General features: G+C 32.3%; 1 protein-coding gene across 3 annotated transcripts in view; it reads left to right on the forward strand.

Annotated features, from left to right (window-relative positions):
- The window catches only part of DYNC2H1 (dynein cytoplasmic 2 heavy chain 1), a 290,945-nt gene that overhangs the window by 21,305 nt on the left and 254,070 nt on the right, over positions 1–15,570 (forward strand). For all 3 annotated transcript variants that reach the window (XM_033120671.1, XM_033120672.1, XM_033120673.1), the window contains exons 14-25: positions 1,896–2,048; positions 2,677–2,775; positions 3,799–3,938; positions 4,022–4,250; positions 5,140–5,267; positions 7,952–8,067; positions 8,785–8,912; positions 12,412–12,561; positions 13,454–13,659; positions 13,990–14,145; positions 14,235–14,349; positions 14,906–15,076. In XM_033120671.1, coding sequence (XP_032976562.1) covers positions 1,896–2,048; positions 2,677–2,775; positions 3,799–3,938; positions 4,022–4,250; positions 5,140–5,267; positions 7,952–8,067; positions 8,785–8,912; positions 12,412–12,561; positions 13,454–13,659; positions 13,990–14,145; positions 14,235–14,349; positions 14,906–15,076 — 1,791 coding nt within the window. The remainder of the gene's footprint in view (positions 1–1,895; positions 2,049–2,676; positions 2,776–3,798; positions 3,939–4,021; positions 4,251–5,139; positions 5,268–7,951; positions 8,068–8,784; positions 8,913–12,411; positions 12,562–13,453; positions 13,660–13,989; positions 14,146–14,234; positions 14,350–14,905; positions 15,077–15,570) is intronic.

The following is a 15,570-nucleotide window of genomic DNA, read 5'->3' on the forward strand; positions in this document are numbered from 1 at the left end:
GGACGCATAGCAAAATCAGCAAAGGGGAAAGTGCATGGGGTGAATACCTGGCAAAACCAGGCGCGAGCTTTGAGTCCTTTCCCAGTGGAGTCAGTCACACAGGGCATTTTTGATTCCCCCAGCAATAAGTTGTAACACAGTGAAATGCTGTCTTACTAGGGAAGGTCATTATCAACTTAGTGCCCAGGTTTTTATTGGGGCTGGTAGGAATTTTCAGCCTAGTGGGTATCAAAATTCCATGTTCCCCGAAGAAAATCAAGTGTGCAACATATGCTATATTGTTTAGGTACAGTCAGCCATTCTTAAAAGTTAGGGAGTGGGAAGCCTCCCAAACTCCAAGTACCCAGATGCCCACGAAGGTCCCGTCTTTTAAGCAGGTCTTTTGAGGGATAACAGTCAGACTTTCTATGTTCGCTCTTTCCTGCGTACTAGTTCTCAGGCTTAAAATCAACTAGAAGTTTATATAAATCTACATGAAATCTCTATATAAAGTTATATGAAACCTATAAAAGACTTGCAGATATTATTAAAAACATGTTTTTTTCCTATTGCTAAAGCTCAATACGAGTTTATTATAATGGAAAGATTCAAAAATAAAGGTAAACAAAAAGAAAAAAGGTCTTATAATTGTACCACCAAGAGATGACCATTCTTAACAGGCCATTTCAACTGTTTTCTATGCATATTTATAAGTGTACTTTTGGAAATGGGATCATACTTTATTATTTTGATCTTTTCACCTAATATATAAATTGTTTTCATTGTAAACCTTTAGAGCCTTTTCTAATAAATGTATTCAAAATAATACCTTGATATTTCTGAAGAGGAAACTTATTTTGAGAAATTGGGTTGTGAGAATTTAATAATTATATTTAACATGTTAAATTAGACCTAGTAGTGGATAAAAAGCTAAGATAGGGGGAGAGAGAACACTAAGATTCTCTCTAATTCTCTGGCCACGGACTATATTGTAGAATATTGGAAGGCAGGGACCCTATTTTCATACCCTTAAGCAATACAACAGTAAGTTGTATGTAGTAATGATCAGTAAATGCTTTTAAACTGATTCACAGAGTATTTTATTGAATGACTTAGGGTCATTTACTCATCAGCTATTTGAGGGTCTACTGTATTCCAGCAACTTGCTATGCCTTACTCTTCAAGTGAAGTATACCGGTAGCTCTTTACATGTGTCTCACCACTCTTTCATGTGTTTTAAGTATTTCCTTTACGTAGGTAGAGCACCACATCAGATGGTGTTACATGTTTTTGCTTCAGTCATCAAATATGATTTAAGAAACTCACAAGAAGAGGGTAGTTCAGCTCTGCCAACATTACCTTGGCAGTGGAGAGTACTGCCTGCTTTTGCCAATCAGGCGATGGAAAATCAGCTTGGCCCCACTAAAATTGCAGAGTTGTTTTTCCATTGGTGGTGACTGGAGCTGTGTGTGTATTGCTAGAATGGTTTTCTGTTGTTAGGCCCCTGTTTTCCTAGTCCTTGGGTTAGAGGGAATAGGCTTCTTGTCCCTGTGGGTAGTCCCAGGTTCTCCAGTGCCCTGTCCTGGATGTGTGGGAGACAATAAGGAGAACCAGGTGCCTTGTTCCTCCATTCCCGAGGGTTGTGGGCTGTCTGTCTGCTTTTTGCTACCTTTCATTCTTCCAATGCTTATTCGTTATGTTGTGTCCAGGGATTTTTACTTGTCAGAGAATCTGAAAGGAATGGGGCTACTCAATCTTGGCCATATTGCCTTGTCATTTGTAAAATGGAAAAATTAGTATATGCTCTTTTTATTGCAGGTCGGTGTTAGGGATAATTGGACTTGTGATGCAGAATATTGAATATTTTGGAAAAAAGAAATACATTTAAATACTAAATGTCATTTATTCTACCGTAGAATTCAAAAGCAGGAAGTGGGGAAAAGTCACAAATTACTTGGGATAATCCTAAAGAATTAGAAGGCTACATTCAAAAACTCCAAAATGCTGCTGAACGACTTGCTACTGAAAATAGAAAACTGAGAAAATGGCATACTACATTTTGTGAAAAGGTATACTTTATTTATAAAATTGAATAAGCCATGAATAATATTATTTAAAAAGTAATTAGGATATAATTTTAAATAACTTCTTATTTGGAAACAATTTGAGCCTTAAAATGTAAAAATAGAACAGAGTTCATATTTACCCTTCACTCAGCTTCCCCTGTTGTTAACAACTTACATACCGTAACCGTAGTACAGTTATCAATACTAGGCAATAGACCATTTTTCAATTTTACAACTTCTCCACTAATGTCCTTTTTTTTCCAAGGATCCAGTCCAGGATCCTACTTTGCCTTTAGTTGTTGAGATTCAGTAATCTCTTCCTCCACGATCATTCCTTGTTTTTCAGGACCTTGAAACTTTTGATGAGTACTGGTCAGTTATTTTCTGGAATCTCTCTCAATTTGGGTTATATGAGATTTCTCATGATTAAATTAGGATTATGCAATTTTGGCAAGAATAACACAGAAATGATGTTTTGCCTTTCTCAGTGCATTTGATCAGGTGTTGATATATCTTATTTGAGGTTAACCTTGATCACTTGGCTAAGGTGGTGTCTGTCTCCTTTTTTCCACTGAAAAGTTACCATGTTTAAGGTGATACTTTGAGACTATGATGCTCTTACTTTTAACAGGTGGTAACTCTTATGAATATTGATCTGCTTCGGCAGCAACAGCGTTGGAAAGATGGACTACAAGAATTAAGAACTGGCTTAGCAAGTGTAGAGGCACAGGTAGAATGTGTTTTACTTTGTGTCTACACTTTGAAATACAATCATTTCAGAATGTGAATGTATGAATCCATGAAAAGTTCATCAGGTTTATTTATAAATCTTTATTAATGAATTCCTAATAAATTTAGAATTCGACTGAATTATGCATCAAGAACATAAATTAACAATGCATTTACACTTAAAAATATAAAAAGTTTCTATTTGTCTTTCAGAATGCCAAATCCCTCAATTCAGAGTTTGTAGTTTTTCTGTCTTGGTGCTTAAATATCTATCATTTGTTAGTTTTCTTTTAGGTGATTGTGACATATATACACATATGTAGGTAGAAGCCTCATGATTAAAATAACCATTTCAGAATGTTTTTCTTTTGGGGGGCAAAATTTCAGTTCTATGCACACTTTGATGTGAAATGTTGCATACAAAAGTGGCTAGCACAAAGCCTGCTACATAATAGGTGGTAATGGGATTTTGGTTGAATATGAGTTAGGTCTCTGACACATTTACATATATTTTTCAGTTCTTAGAACTTAAGAAAAAACAAAAATTAAAGTATTAGAATTCACATGTTTATGGATATATGGAAGCAAAAGAGTATATAAACTATACTGAACATTTTCATATTTTAAATTTAACATGTTTTTAAATTTGCAATGGATTATTTAGGGAGTTGAAAATTGTACTTGATGGGGATTTTTGAAAAAGGATTAAAAAGTTCACAAAAAATTGTTCCTGTTACTGTTAAAATAAAATCCAAATATAAAATCTATTTCGTATTAACTTGATTTAAAAAATTCTACTGATCTTTTTGTATTCTATTTAGAAACATGAAAATTAGAGATTTTCGTATTTGACTTTATTATATAAACTCTCATACCAAGTAGCAATTAAGGAGTTACAAGTTTTAAGACATTTAAAATAAGTTTTTTTATTGCTTATAATTTTGCTGTATGTGATATGAAAGCATCAAATGAAAGCCCATTCTACTACCTAATCTTAAATAAAAATGTGAATATAACACATTAGGGATTCCAAGCAAGTGACATGCATGCGTGGAAACAGCACTGGAATCATCAACTGTACAAAGCTCTGGAACATCAATATCAGATGGGCTTAGAAGCACTTAATGAGAATCTGCCAGAAATAAGTATTGACTTAATGTACAAGTAAGAGTTTTTGTAACTCAGTTTAATTTTCAATCTATAATTTTCTAATAATTTATATTTTAAAGTTACTTATTTACTTTCAGACAAGGACGGTTACAATTCAGGCCTCCTTTTGAAGAAATTCGGGCTAAATATTACAGAGAAATGAAGAGATTCATCGGTATTCCTAATCAGTTTAAGGGAGTGGGTGAGGCAGGAGATGAAGCTATTTTTTCTATTATGATTGATAGAAATGCAAGTGGATTTCTGACTATTTTCAGCAAAGCAGAAGATCTCTTTAGAAGATTGTTAGCTGTTTTACACCAACATAAGGTATGGCACATATAGTTTTCCATCTTTCTATTATAATATTTCGTCTGATTTATTGAATTAGTATTAAATGTACAAATCAATAGTTTATCTTGTTTGGCATAAAAGAAAAATATGGCAAACCAGAGAGCCAGAGTTGAGGATTGTTATACAAGCTAGATTTAGGCCACAGATGAGAAAAAACAGTTACATTAAAAATCTATTTTCTGTCTTTGACTATATGAAAATTGAGAAACTAGCTTTTAAACATTTTTTTGGCAACTTGGAATGTGACATTGTTGTGTCAATTTTAATTCCTTTCAGGAAAGTACATCTTGTTCTTCATTCTTTGGAGCAAGAGAAATCCTTGGAGGGAAGCCTTCAAAGTTAATGAAATCGAGATGATTTAATATCTTACTTTTGCTTAAGTGCATCATTACTAACTGACTCCAAAGATAAACTCTAATTGCATTCATTGCTCATTTATATTGATCCTGAGACTATGACTGAGACTTCGACCAGTTTCTTAACTGCCACTACAATGCTTCTATGCATTTTAGATTTCTAGAATCAGTTGAATCTGGATACCTTCAGATTTGTAGCCTGTCGTGGCTCTTGGCTTTAAAGAAGTGATTCTATCTTTGTGTACATCAAATTTGAGAACAGACTCTAAAGAAAGGGTTTTTTCAGTCTCTGCAAAAAGCTTTTATGATCACTGTATTTTTATGTAAATAATTTTTTGCTATCCTTTAGACTACACAGTAATGATTATGTTTACATACTTACATTGAAATTAACTTAAATGCAATAATTGCCCATTTTTATTGGTTGGACACTAATATTAATATTTATTAATAATTGGACCCTAATCTTTAAAATGTTAATTTAATAATATTTTTCATTCTTTGACTAGGAATGGATTGTAATTGGGCAAGTTGATATGGAAGCTCTAGTGGAAAAGCATCTTTCTACCGTTCATGATTGGGAGAAAAATTTTAAAGCACTGAAAATAAAGGGAAAAGAAGTAGAACGACTTCCAAGGTATTAGAAGTTAAAGTAGTAGTACTTATGTACCCTAACAGTTTTGCTGTGGATAGTAAGGGTACTCTTCACTTAGTAACACCGAGTCAGGTTAGTTTTTACCTGCTCTAGAGCTCAGCTATGATACTTGAGGATCATCTGAGTAAAGCATTGTTGAGGCTAGAAGTTTCCCTTCTAGAGGCTCTGTTGGCTGAACCTGGTTGGATGACTAGATTGAAGGAAGAGGCTTCTATCCAGATGTGGCATGAGGATCTAATATATCATATGCATAGGCACAGTTTAAGAAGGGTAAGCGACTGTTGAGAGCATACTAGGATATAAAAGTAATGAGATGTGACTTTCAGAATGCCCCGGGAGGCACACAACACAGTGCTGCATCTCGTATTGCCCTAAATGTGGAGGAAATCCTCTGAGGGGCTTCTCACAACCCAGATACTTGAGAATATATTCCCCTCACTATCTGAAATTCGTATAACTGGAACCACTCTTTAATAAGCTCGATGAAAGGCCTTGTTTAATTGTGCATATATTTATAAAGGTTAATATCACTTTTATTAATTCATTTGTTGATTCTTTCAATAAATATTTTGTGAGCATTTGTAATATATATAAACTTGTCTTATGGGAGTATGAAGATGACAGAGTACCTGAGATCAAGTTGTTTGCTCTCTGATAGTACAATAAGTCAAATATATTGGATGATTAAGTCAAGTACATACAGGGGTTAAGGGAGTGGATTCTGGAGTAAGATGGCTCTTACCAGCTGCATGACTTTGACAGTCAGTTGAGGTAGACTCGGTGAATCTCAATTTCCTCAGCTTTAAAATAGTTACAACTATAGGGGCAGCCGGTTAGCTCAGTTGGTTAGAACACCATGCTGTTAACAACAAGGTTGCTGGTTCGATCCCCACATGGGCCACTGTGAGCTGCGCCCTCCACAACTAGATTGGAAAAACTACTTGACTTGGAGCTGATGGGTCCTGGAAATAGACACTTAAAATAAATAAAAGTTAAAAAAAAATACTTACAACTATAGTATTTATCTCAATGTTTTGAGGATTGAAAATTTTCATGTAAATTACTGGCACAGGATAAGTTCTCAATATAAATGTTAGTGGTTATTAGTTGTTATTAATATCAGTTAGAATAGTCTATATTCCATATTAGAGATTGAACTAAGCTATGGAGATGTATAAGATGATGACATCCCATCCATTTATTGCATGAAAATCAGGGAATGTTTTGTTAAGATAGAAATTCTTGGACTAGGATTTTGACAAGTAGAAATAAGAATTGGAGGTTAAAGCAGAGCTTCTCAGGAGAGGGATTTGTATGCTGAAAACAAGTAGTTGGTTGATTGAAAATTTGATTAGAGTTAATGTTTTATTAGAGACTAGAGGAGATTCTCCTGGAAAGGGGTAGATAGGTATAGATTTGGGAGAGTCTCACATTCTAAATTAGGGAATTTTGATTTTATTCATGTCAGAATGGTTTGCTGTTGAAGGTTTCTAAACAGAAGTGTGTTAGTATCAAAGCTGTACATCAGGAATATTAATTTGGAAATAATGACTTGTATGGCTGAATGAAGTGATTAGAGGAAGAGAGGTTAGTTGGCCATCATCCAGAAGACTAGTAACAAATTGTTGGTACTCCAAATGGGGTGGAGGAAATATGAGGTATTGAGAGGTCTTATTTGTGGAGGCAGATGAGGAATGAGGGATTTCTTTTTTTAAATACAGAAAAGTGCAATGGCAATTGCTGTTAAGATTTGATGTTTTGGACATATTTGTACATACACTTGGAATATTTGGATCATATCATATGCTGCTATTTTTAGTTAACACTATTTTAATTAATATTTTGCCATGTTATTACCTAGTCCTCAAAAACGTGATTTTTAATTGTATACATGTACAATAATTTATTTAGCCACTCCTGCATTTAGTTTGTTTCTAGTTTTTCACTATTTTAATTGATACTTTGATCAAGATAGTTGTGTATAATCTTGGAGTCTGCCCTGAAAAATTTCCTTAGGATAAATTCTGAAGGTGAAGTTATTAAGACAAAGGATATGCCTATTTTAAAATTACTTGACATATAATTGGCAAATTGCTCTTCACAAACGTTGCATTATTTTATAATCCTACCAACAGTTCTGAGAGTTCTCTTTGTCCACATGATTGAAGATAATGAATTAACAATTCATTAAAATTTTGTCAATTTGATAGGTATAAAATAGTATCTTATTGTTTTATTTTCTTAGTATTTAATCTATATTCACTTTCTGTTTTTATTTTCTTACCCTTATCGTTATTGTCTGTACTTTGCAGGATAAATTTGTTTTATAAATATTTTAAAAATTATATGCTGTGATAAATAAAACTTGTAAATATTTATATATATATTCATGTTGATACTTCAGCAATTCATAATTGCTGCATTTTTTTGGTAAACTCATACAATAGATGTTAAAAACTACAATATTTATAACAAAATCATTGTTTAATGAAAAGCTTTATAATAGTATGGGTAAGGCATTTTTGCTAAATGAAATCTAAATGTGCTTAAAGATCACAATTGAGTTAAATTTTGAAATGTATTACACAAAATCACGATGTTATAATGATACTATTTTCTCCTAATTAGTCTTTTTTGTGTCAAAATTGTCCATTGGCATTTTTCAGTGCTGTCAAGGTAGATTGTTTAAATATTAATTGTAGCCCTGTGAAGACTATGATTGATGATCTCATCCAGAAATTATTTGATATGCTTGTTCTTTCTTTGAAGAAGTCCATCCAGGGTAAATACACATTTTTAATTTTTATTTTTACTTAATTTTATATAGAGATTCATGTACTTTGATAGTTATGAAGTATGAATTCCAATAATGGTTAAAAAAAAATATATATATATATAGTTAGTTAGTTTCAGGTGTACAAAACAATGTTATAGTTATAAAAACCGATATGGAGAGTATTATGAATATAATGTGCTTGAAATTATAACTTTAATAAAATAGGAAAGTTCATGTTCAACTCTTAAGAGGTCTAAAAATGAAGGCATTTTAATTATTTGCAGTCTGAGCTAGTATCAGTTTGTTGCATATTTTACTGATTTCTCAGTATGTAATACAGTAGGTAATTCTGGTATTATGTGTTTCTCCTTATCTCTTCAAATCACTACTATTTTCCAAAACACTACACTTTCTTTTTTCCTTTAAACTGAGATGTTTTAGCATAATATTTAAAAGACTGAAAATGTTCCTAATTTTTAGTAAAATTTACTCAGAATGAGTGTATTTTCACTTTTCACTCAAAATGTTTAAGTGTAATGTGAAGCAACTAAACTTCCAGAGAAGAAATTTGTTTACTTATTACACATTTTGAAATTATGTTGTATGAAAGCAAATGATAATTTAGAGTTTAATGTATTAGATTAACACTCCTGATTTAGAAATTATTTAACTGAATAATTTTGGGGTAATAATATTTCTTATGTTTCAATGTTATCTATTCAGCTCATTTACATGAAATTGATACGTTTGTTACTGAGGCTATGGAAGTCTTATCAGTTATGCCCCAATCTGTGGAAGAGATAGGTGATGCAAATTTACAATATGGTAAGCTACAGGAACGGAAACCAGAGGTGAGAATCACAAAGTAAATTTTTAAATTTATTTTTACTGTACTGGATATGTTTCAATTAGGTAATTTTTTGTGACTATTTAGAAATATCATATAATTCCAGTATTATAAGGAAGTCTATATAATCTGGTCAAATTTTATCAGCTCATGATTGGACTCTTGATGGTATGTTGGTATAATGAAACAGTAACAATAATGCTTATTATTGGCTTCAGAAAAATTTGCAGTCTATTTTATAATGTGGCATATTAGAATAAGACTAAACTTAAAAAAAAAAAAATCATGCTGTTAACTTCCAGGGTTGTAATCTGAGGATGCTAACGTATGAAGTTGGAGCTGAATTACAAATTCATTCTCTCTCTCTCTCTCTGTCTCTTTCTCAAATATGATGGAAGAGCTCATAATTAGAGACAAAGGTGAAACAGTGGTAAAGATTCATAAACAGTATCCAGAAGGCTAGAGCCCAGAATAAGCAAGCCAAAAGTTTCATAAAACATATTATGGATGATTTTAGTTATGTTTGGAGGAAGGAGGAGAAATAATTCAAATCAGAATACAAACTTTTATGTGTCCCTACTATATGATAAACTTAAAATTAGTAAGAGAGTTTAAAGATGAGTTGAATAATATACTTTCATGGAGGAATTACAAAATTTGTAATGATATGATAGGCATAGAGAGAGTTTAAAGGCAAATAAAATAAAATAATGTACTACTTCTTTATTAGGAATTAACCAAAGAAGTAACGGCATTATGAGCTGTGGCAGTTAGAGCCTAAGCACAGACGCATTCATTTGTTTATTTACTAGACAGGTATTTATAGATTACCTGATAAGTTCCAGATATTGTGCTAAGAGTTGGGGTTGCAGCTGTGAACATGCTCTGTTTTTATGGAATGCACATTTGTGTGGGGATGGGAGGAGGGGAGGGGAAAGGAGGAGGGAGGAGCAAGAGAAATGAGAGAAGGAGTATGCCCACTTAGGGAAGTGATCCTTAGGGTGGGTAGTCATGGAAGACCTTCTCAGAGAGATGACATCTGAACTGAGATCTGAAAGAGATTTGGGGGCAGATTATTCGAAGTAGAATGAATAGCAAATACAATGATCTCAAGGTAGAGAAGGAACTTGGTGTGCTCAAAGAAGAGGTAAATGTAAATATTGTCAGGAAAGTTAGTTACCATGTTTCCCCGAAAATAAGACCTTGCCAGACCATCAGCTCTAATGTGTCTTTTGGAGCAAAAATTAATATAAAACCCGGTGTTATATTATTTTATGTTGTATTTTATATTTTATTTTACATTTTGTATTTTATTTTATATTTTATTTCATATTTTATATTTTATATTTTATTTTATATTTTATGTTGTATTTTATATAATATTTTATATATTATATTTTATATATTTTATGTATTTTATAATATATCACATTATATTATACATTTGTTATGTTATGTTATATTATATTATATTAACCTGGTCTTATATTAAAATAAGACTGGGTCTTATATTAATTTTTGCTTCAAAAGATGCATTAGAGCTGATGATTCAGATAGTTCTTATTTTCGGGGAAACATGGTATCAAGAAAGCCATAGTATTCAAGGAAGAAAGTAGTACGAGGTGAAATTGGAGAGGTGTGCAAAGGTCAGATTATGAATGTACTTGTACATGATCATAAGGAGTTTGGACTTTTTTCTAAGTATAATTAAGTCCTTAGAGGTATTTAAGCAGGGGAGTGACACAATGTGTTTCACATTTTGAAGCAATTACTCTGGCTGCTCTGTAGAGACTGGATTGTAGTAGCAGAGAGTAAAAAGTAGGAGAGAGTCTAGTTAGTAGGATATTGCAATTGGTAGATAAGAGATGATAGAAACTTGTACCATGTGGTAGCAGAGATGGAAAGAACTAGAGAAATTAATGATATATTTCAATGTTAAAACCAAGAAGATCTTCTAATGCATTCGTTAGAGGAGGTTTAGAGATAGAAATAAACATGTCTCTAAGGTTTCTGGCTTGAGCAACTGGAAAGCTAATGATATTAGCTTCTTTTTACTGAGATGAGGATGACGAGAGAAGGACAGTGTTTGGGGATTGGAAGTGGTGGGGACTGAGATGAATGTCAGGTGGAAATTGAATGAGGAATATGGAATTTAGAGTAAAAGTAAAGACTAGAGGTATAATTTGGAAGTCGTCTTTATATCTATGATATTTAAAGCCATGGGATTGGACTAAGACCATCTGGTTGACAGCAAAGAGTAGAGGGGATAGGACCAGGTTTAAACATTCCAAAATTTAGAGTTCTAGCACAGGAGATTGAGAATGAAGTGGAAGGAGAAGCATGAAGCGTTATCATCACAAAAACTAAGAGGAATAGATGTTGTATGCTGGGAACCACATGAGAGGCAGGAAGTGACAGGAGACAGTACAAAGCGCTAGATCAGTGAGCCACATTAAGGATCTTGGGCTTGATTTTGTGGATATTGGGAGTTATTGCTGGGTTTTTAGCAGTAAGATGTTACAAGATTTGCTTTGATATGTCTCCCTGTTGGTATATATCCGGATTTGAAGGAGTAGGAATGGAGGCAGGTAGACTAGGAAAGTGTTGTAAAGTGTTTACAGGCTAACCCAAGTTCTGTTACCATGTAGGAAATTAGAATCCTACTCTATTTTTTCTCCTTTCTTACTGATTTTTATAATACAGTGTGGCTTCTTGGTACATTGGTTTTCTCTGTTTCTCAGATGGAACTAATCCTGCCCAGGGATTGCCAACTGGCTACTGAGATATATTTGAAGAAATTTTTTTGTTATTGTTGTCTATTGTGTATGCACGGTGATTTTTAAAAAAATCTTTCTATGGCTATTATTGCTTTGTTGATTAGTAAAAACACGGATATTTTATTAATTTAAATGACACTTGTTTTATAGTGCTTTAAAAGGCTGAGAAGCAATTCAAGCATTTTAGCACCTATTGACTTACACCCACACTGTTGAAAAAATTACTAACTATACATGACTCAGGGCATTTCAGGTAGAAATTGAATGTAGGAACTTGATTTTACTTATTCACCTGTCTGTTTTTTACATACCTTTTTTTCATGACTTTCCCTTCTTTATTAAGTAGGATAATTTAATTTACTTGTGCTCTTAAGTCATCATTAATTTCAGTTCCTTTTGAAGCATCTTTAGCATATTCTTAGGTGTGGAACATTTATAATAAGAACTTCGAACAGCTGTAGTATTGTCTTTATGGATTCACGGTTTCATTTAGTCTCACATTACCACTTTTATTATCTTTTAACTCCTGATGTCAGGGTGCATCAGTTGAGTTTGTATATAATAATAAGTAAGCATTAGAAAGTTTATACCCAGGAATTTAGCAATTATTTAAAAGCAAGACTCTTGATTTTTAAGAAGCAAATCATGAAACAATAATTAAAATAAATGGAATTTTAAGAAATTTGTTAAAATAGGTTGTTTTAATGTTTTTTTGTTACCCTTTAGATTTTGCCCTTATTTCAAGAAGCTGAAGATAAAAACAGACTTTTACGAACTGTGGCAGGTAGAGGTTTAGAAACAATTAGTAATCTGAAAGCTAAGTGGGATAAATTTGAGTTGATGATGGAAAGTCACCAACTTATGATTAAAGATCAGGTAAGAACTTTTTAGTCATTTTGTTAAAATGGATACTTAATTTTTTCTCAGTTAAGGGTTCTTATCTTTATTCCATTATAGCTTAGGTTTATAAGAATTTTATATTGCTGGTGAAATTAACCTCCAAGTACTTGTGTATAGTAGAACACTTTATATAATGATCATTTCATGTAGTTTATCTTCACTTCCTGCTATTCAAGAATGCATGTGTCATTATTTTCATCCTTTCTTATGAATGAATATATTTACTGACTATCTGTGGTAACTTTTAAGGGTACAAATTGGAAGTTGCACGTATCTATTGCACTCATATCCCATTTGACAAGAACTTAGTCTTATGTCCTTTAGCTGCATGGGAGACTGGGAAATGCCCTCAGGTAGAACAGCTGGCAGTCATTGAACATTTTTTTTTTTTTTTAAATCACATCACCTTCTGATAGTTGTGATGGGTGCTCTTAGTCACATGAATTAGTTCTTAATGATGATGTTTGCAGATTATCTCTCATTGTAAATTTATGGTTTAATTTTAAGCTTTTGAATTATTTTATTGCATTTGAAATCAATAATTAAAAACAATCTGTTGAAAAGTTGGTATTGAGGGACGACCGGTTAGCTCAGTTGGTTAGAGCGCGAAGCTCGTAACACCAGGGTTGCTGGTTCGATCCCTGCATGGGCCAGTGTGAGGTGCACCCTCTACAAGTAGACTGAAACAACTACTTGACTCGGAGCTGATGAGTCCTGGAAAAACACACTTAAAAACAAATAAAAGTTAAAAAAAAAAGTTGGTATTGATATTTTTTCACCTTTCAGTAGCAAATGTTGGAAATAAAAATGTGAAAATAAAGTGAGATTTTATTCTGAACTAAATGATATAAACTCTATTGGCTTATAGATTGAAGTGATGAAAGGAAATGTGAAATCACGTCTCCAGATTTATTATCAAGAATTGGAGAAATTTAAAGCTCGTTGGGACCAACTAAAGCCTGGTGACGATGTTATTGAAACTGGCCAGCAAAATACCCTTGATAAAAGTGCAAAGTCAATAAAAGAGAAAAAAATTGAGTTTGATGATCTTGAAGTTATAAGAAAAAAGCTGGTGTATGTTTTTTCTTTATCATGTACATAAAATATATTTATATATGTTACCAACTTCACTTTGACTACTTTGTAAAAAATGCATATTAATGAATTTAGAAGAGCCCATGCCTAAGTAAAATTCTCATGTAAGGTAGACTTTATCCCCCACTGTGTACCTCTATTATCAGATACACATTGTGCAACACACACACACACAAACACACACACACACACACACACACACACACACGGAATGCACTTAAGTAACACTGATATTTGACAGTTTTTCTTATTTAAAAATACGATGTTTCACTATTTTTTTTTTTCAATGTATATATTTTTTTTTACTAGTGATGATTGCCATCATTTTGGACTAGAAGAGCCCAACTTCTCTTTGGCATATAGCATCTCTACAGACATTGAGAGCTGTGCACACATTTGGGCCCTTTATGAAGAGTTTCAGCAAGGATTTCAGGAAATGTCCAGTGAAGATTGGATTACTTTTCGGTTGGATTCAAAAACAATATTTAGATTTTTATAGTTTGGTAGTGTTTGTTGGGGTTTAAGTTTCAAAGTATATTTCTGGTATTTGATAGGACTAAGACGTATCTGTTTGAAGAATTTTTGATGAATTGGCATGACAGATTAAGGAAGGTTGAAGAACATTCAGTAATGACGGTGAAATTACAATCAGAAATTGACAAATATAAAGTAAGATAGTTTTACTTATTCTATTTAAAAAATATTTGGAACTTTTATGTATCTTTTATTATGTAGTGACTGAACTGTAATTTTAGTTTATATATTTTTACATTATTCCATTACATGAAAAAAAATAGGAAGTATAGAATAAAGCATAGAAATCATTGGTATTTCTGCTACCAATTTGAAAGAAGTTAGAACTAAAAAATATATGGTAAAGTTATAAATCAGAGTATTTATACTTCCTAGCACAATTTAATATATGAATTGTTTAGCATATCTAGGATATAAGTCTATCCTAAAATAAAAAATATAAATATTTTAGGTCATGTTTTAAATATGTTAAGCTACAAAGGGAAATTTGCATGTGTTCATAGCAATGTTTAATACAAATTTTCATACCATTCTGTTTAAGAATATGATTTCAAGATTGTTAATAAGATGATGGAGTAATTAAAATTTTTATACCTAATAATCATAACAGTAAATAATAATTTTCATTTTGCTTGTATACATATGTATACTATTTGTATACATGTTTCTTGTTTTTATTCTCATTTAACAGATCGCAGTTCCTATCTTGAAATATGTAAGAGGAGAACATCTTTCTCCAGATCACTGGCTTGACCTTTTTCGTCTACTTGGCCTTCCTAGAGGAACTAGTCTAGAGAAACTAGTGTTTGGTGATCTTCTCAGAGTAGCTGATACAATTGTTGCCAAAACTTCAGACCTTAAAGTAAGAATCACTTTTAGAAATATCTCATATATCAAGCCTTTGTTATATTTTGCTTTGTATTTTGTTATTTAAATAAACCCCATATTAAATTTGTTTCTTCCTTTGAAATAGTGACAGTGTTCCACTGTTACATCATTCTTTTATTAGTAATACTTTTCAATATGTCTAGCACTGTCTAAGGGGGTATAGAAACAATATAAATCCCTTTTTTGAGAGAGAGAAAAAAATACAAAATTAAAATTGTCTTACTTTATAAGAAGGGAGTCAGCTTTAATCAAAAAGTAAACAAATACAAATCATTTTACATATAATACATTTAAAATCATGGCATATGTTATAAACAGAAGCTAAGGGATACAAAAATCCAGATAGCCAAACCAAGAACCAATTTATTAATCAGATTTAGAAAAGGTCTCAGGTAAAAGTAAAACTTGTCAAAATTCTATCATAAGTGGCAGACTTTCTGTGTTGTGTTCTGCCCATTCAGTGTAAAA

The sequence above is a fragment of the Rhinolophus ferrumequinum genome, chromosome 11 (genome assembly GCF_004115265.2).
Source record: "Rhinolophus ferrumequinum isolate MPI-CBG mRhiFer1 chromosome 11, mRhiFer1_v1.p, whole genome shotgun sequence".
NCBI lineage: Eukaryota > Metazoa > Chordata > Mammalia > Chiroptera > Rhinolophidae > Rhinolophus > Rhinolophus ferrumequinum.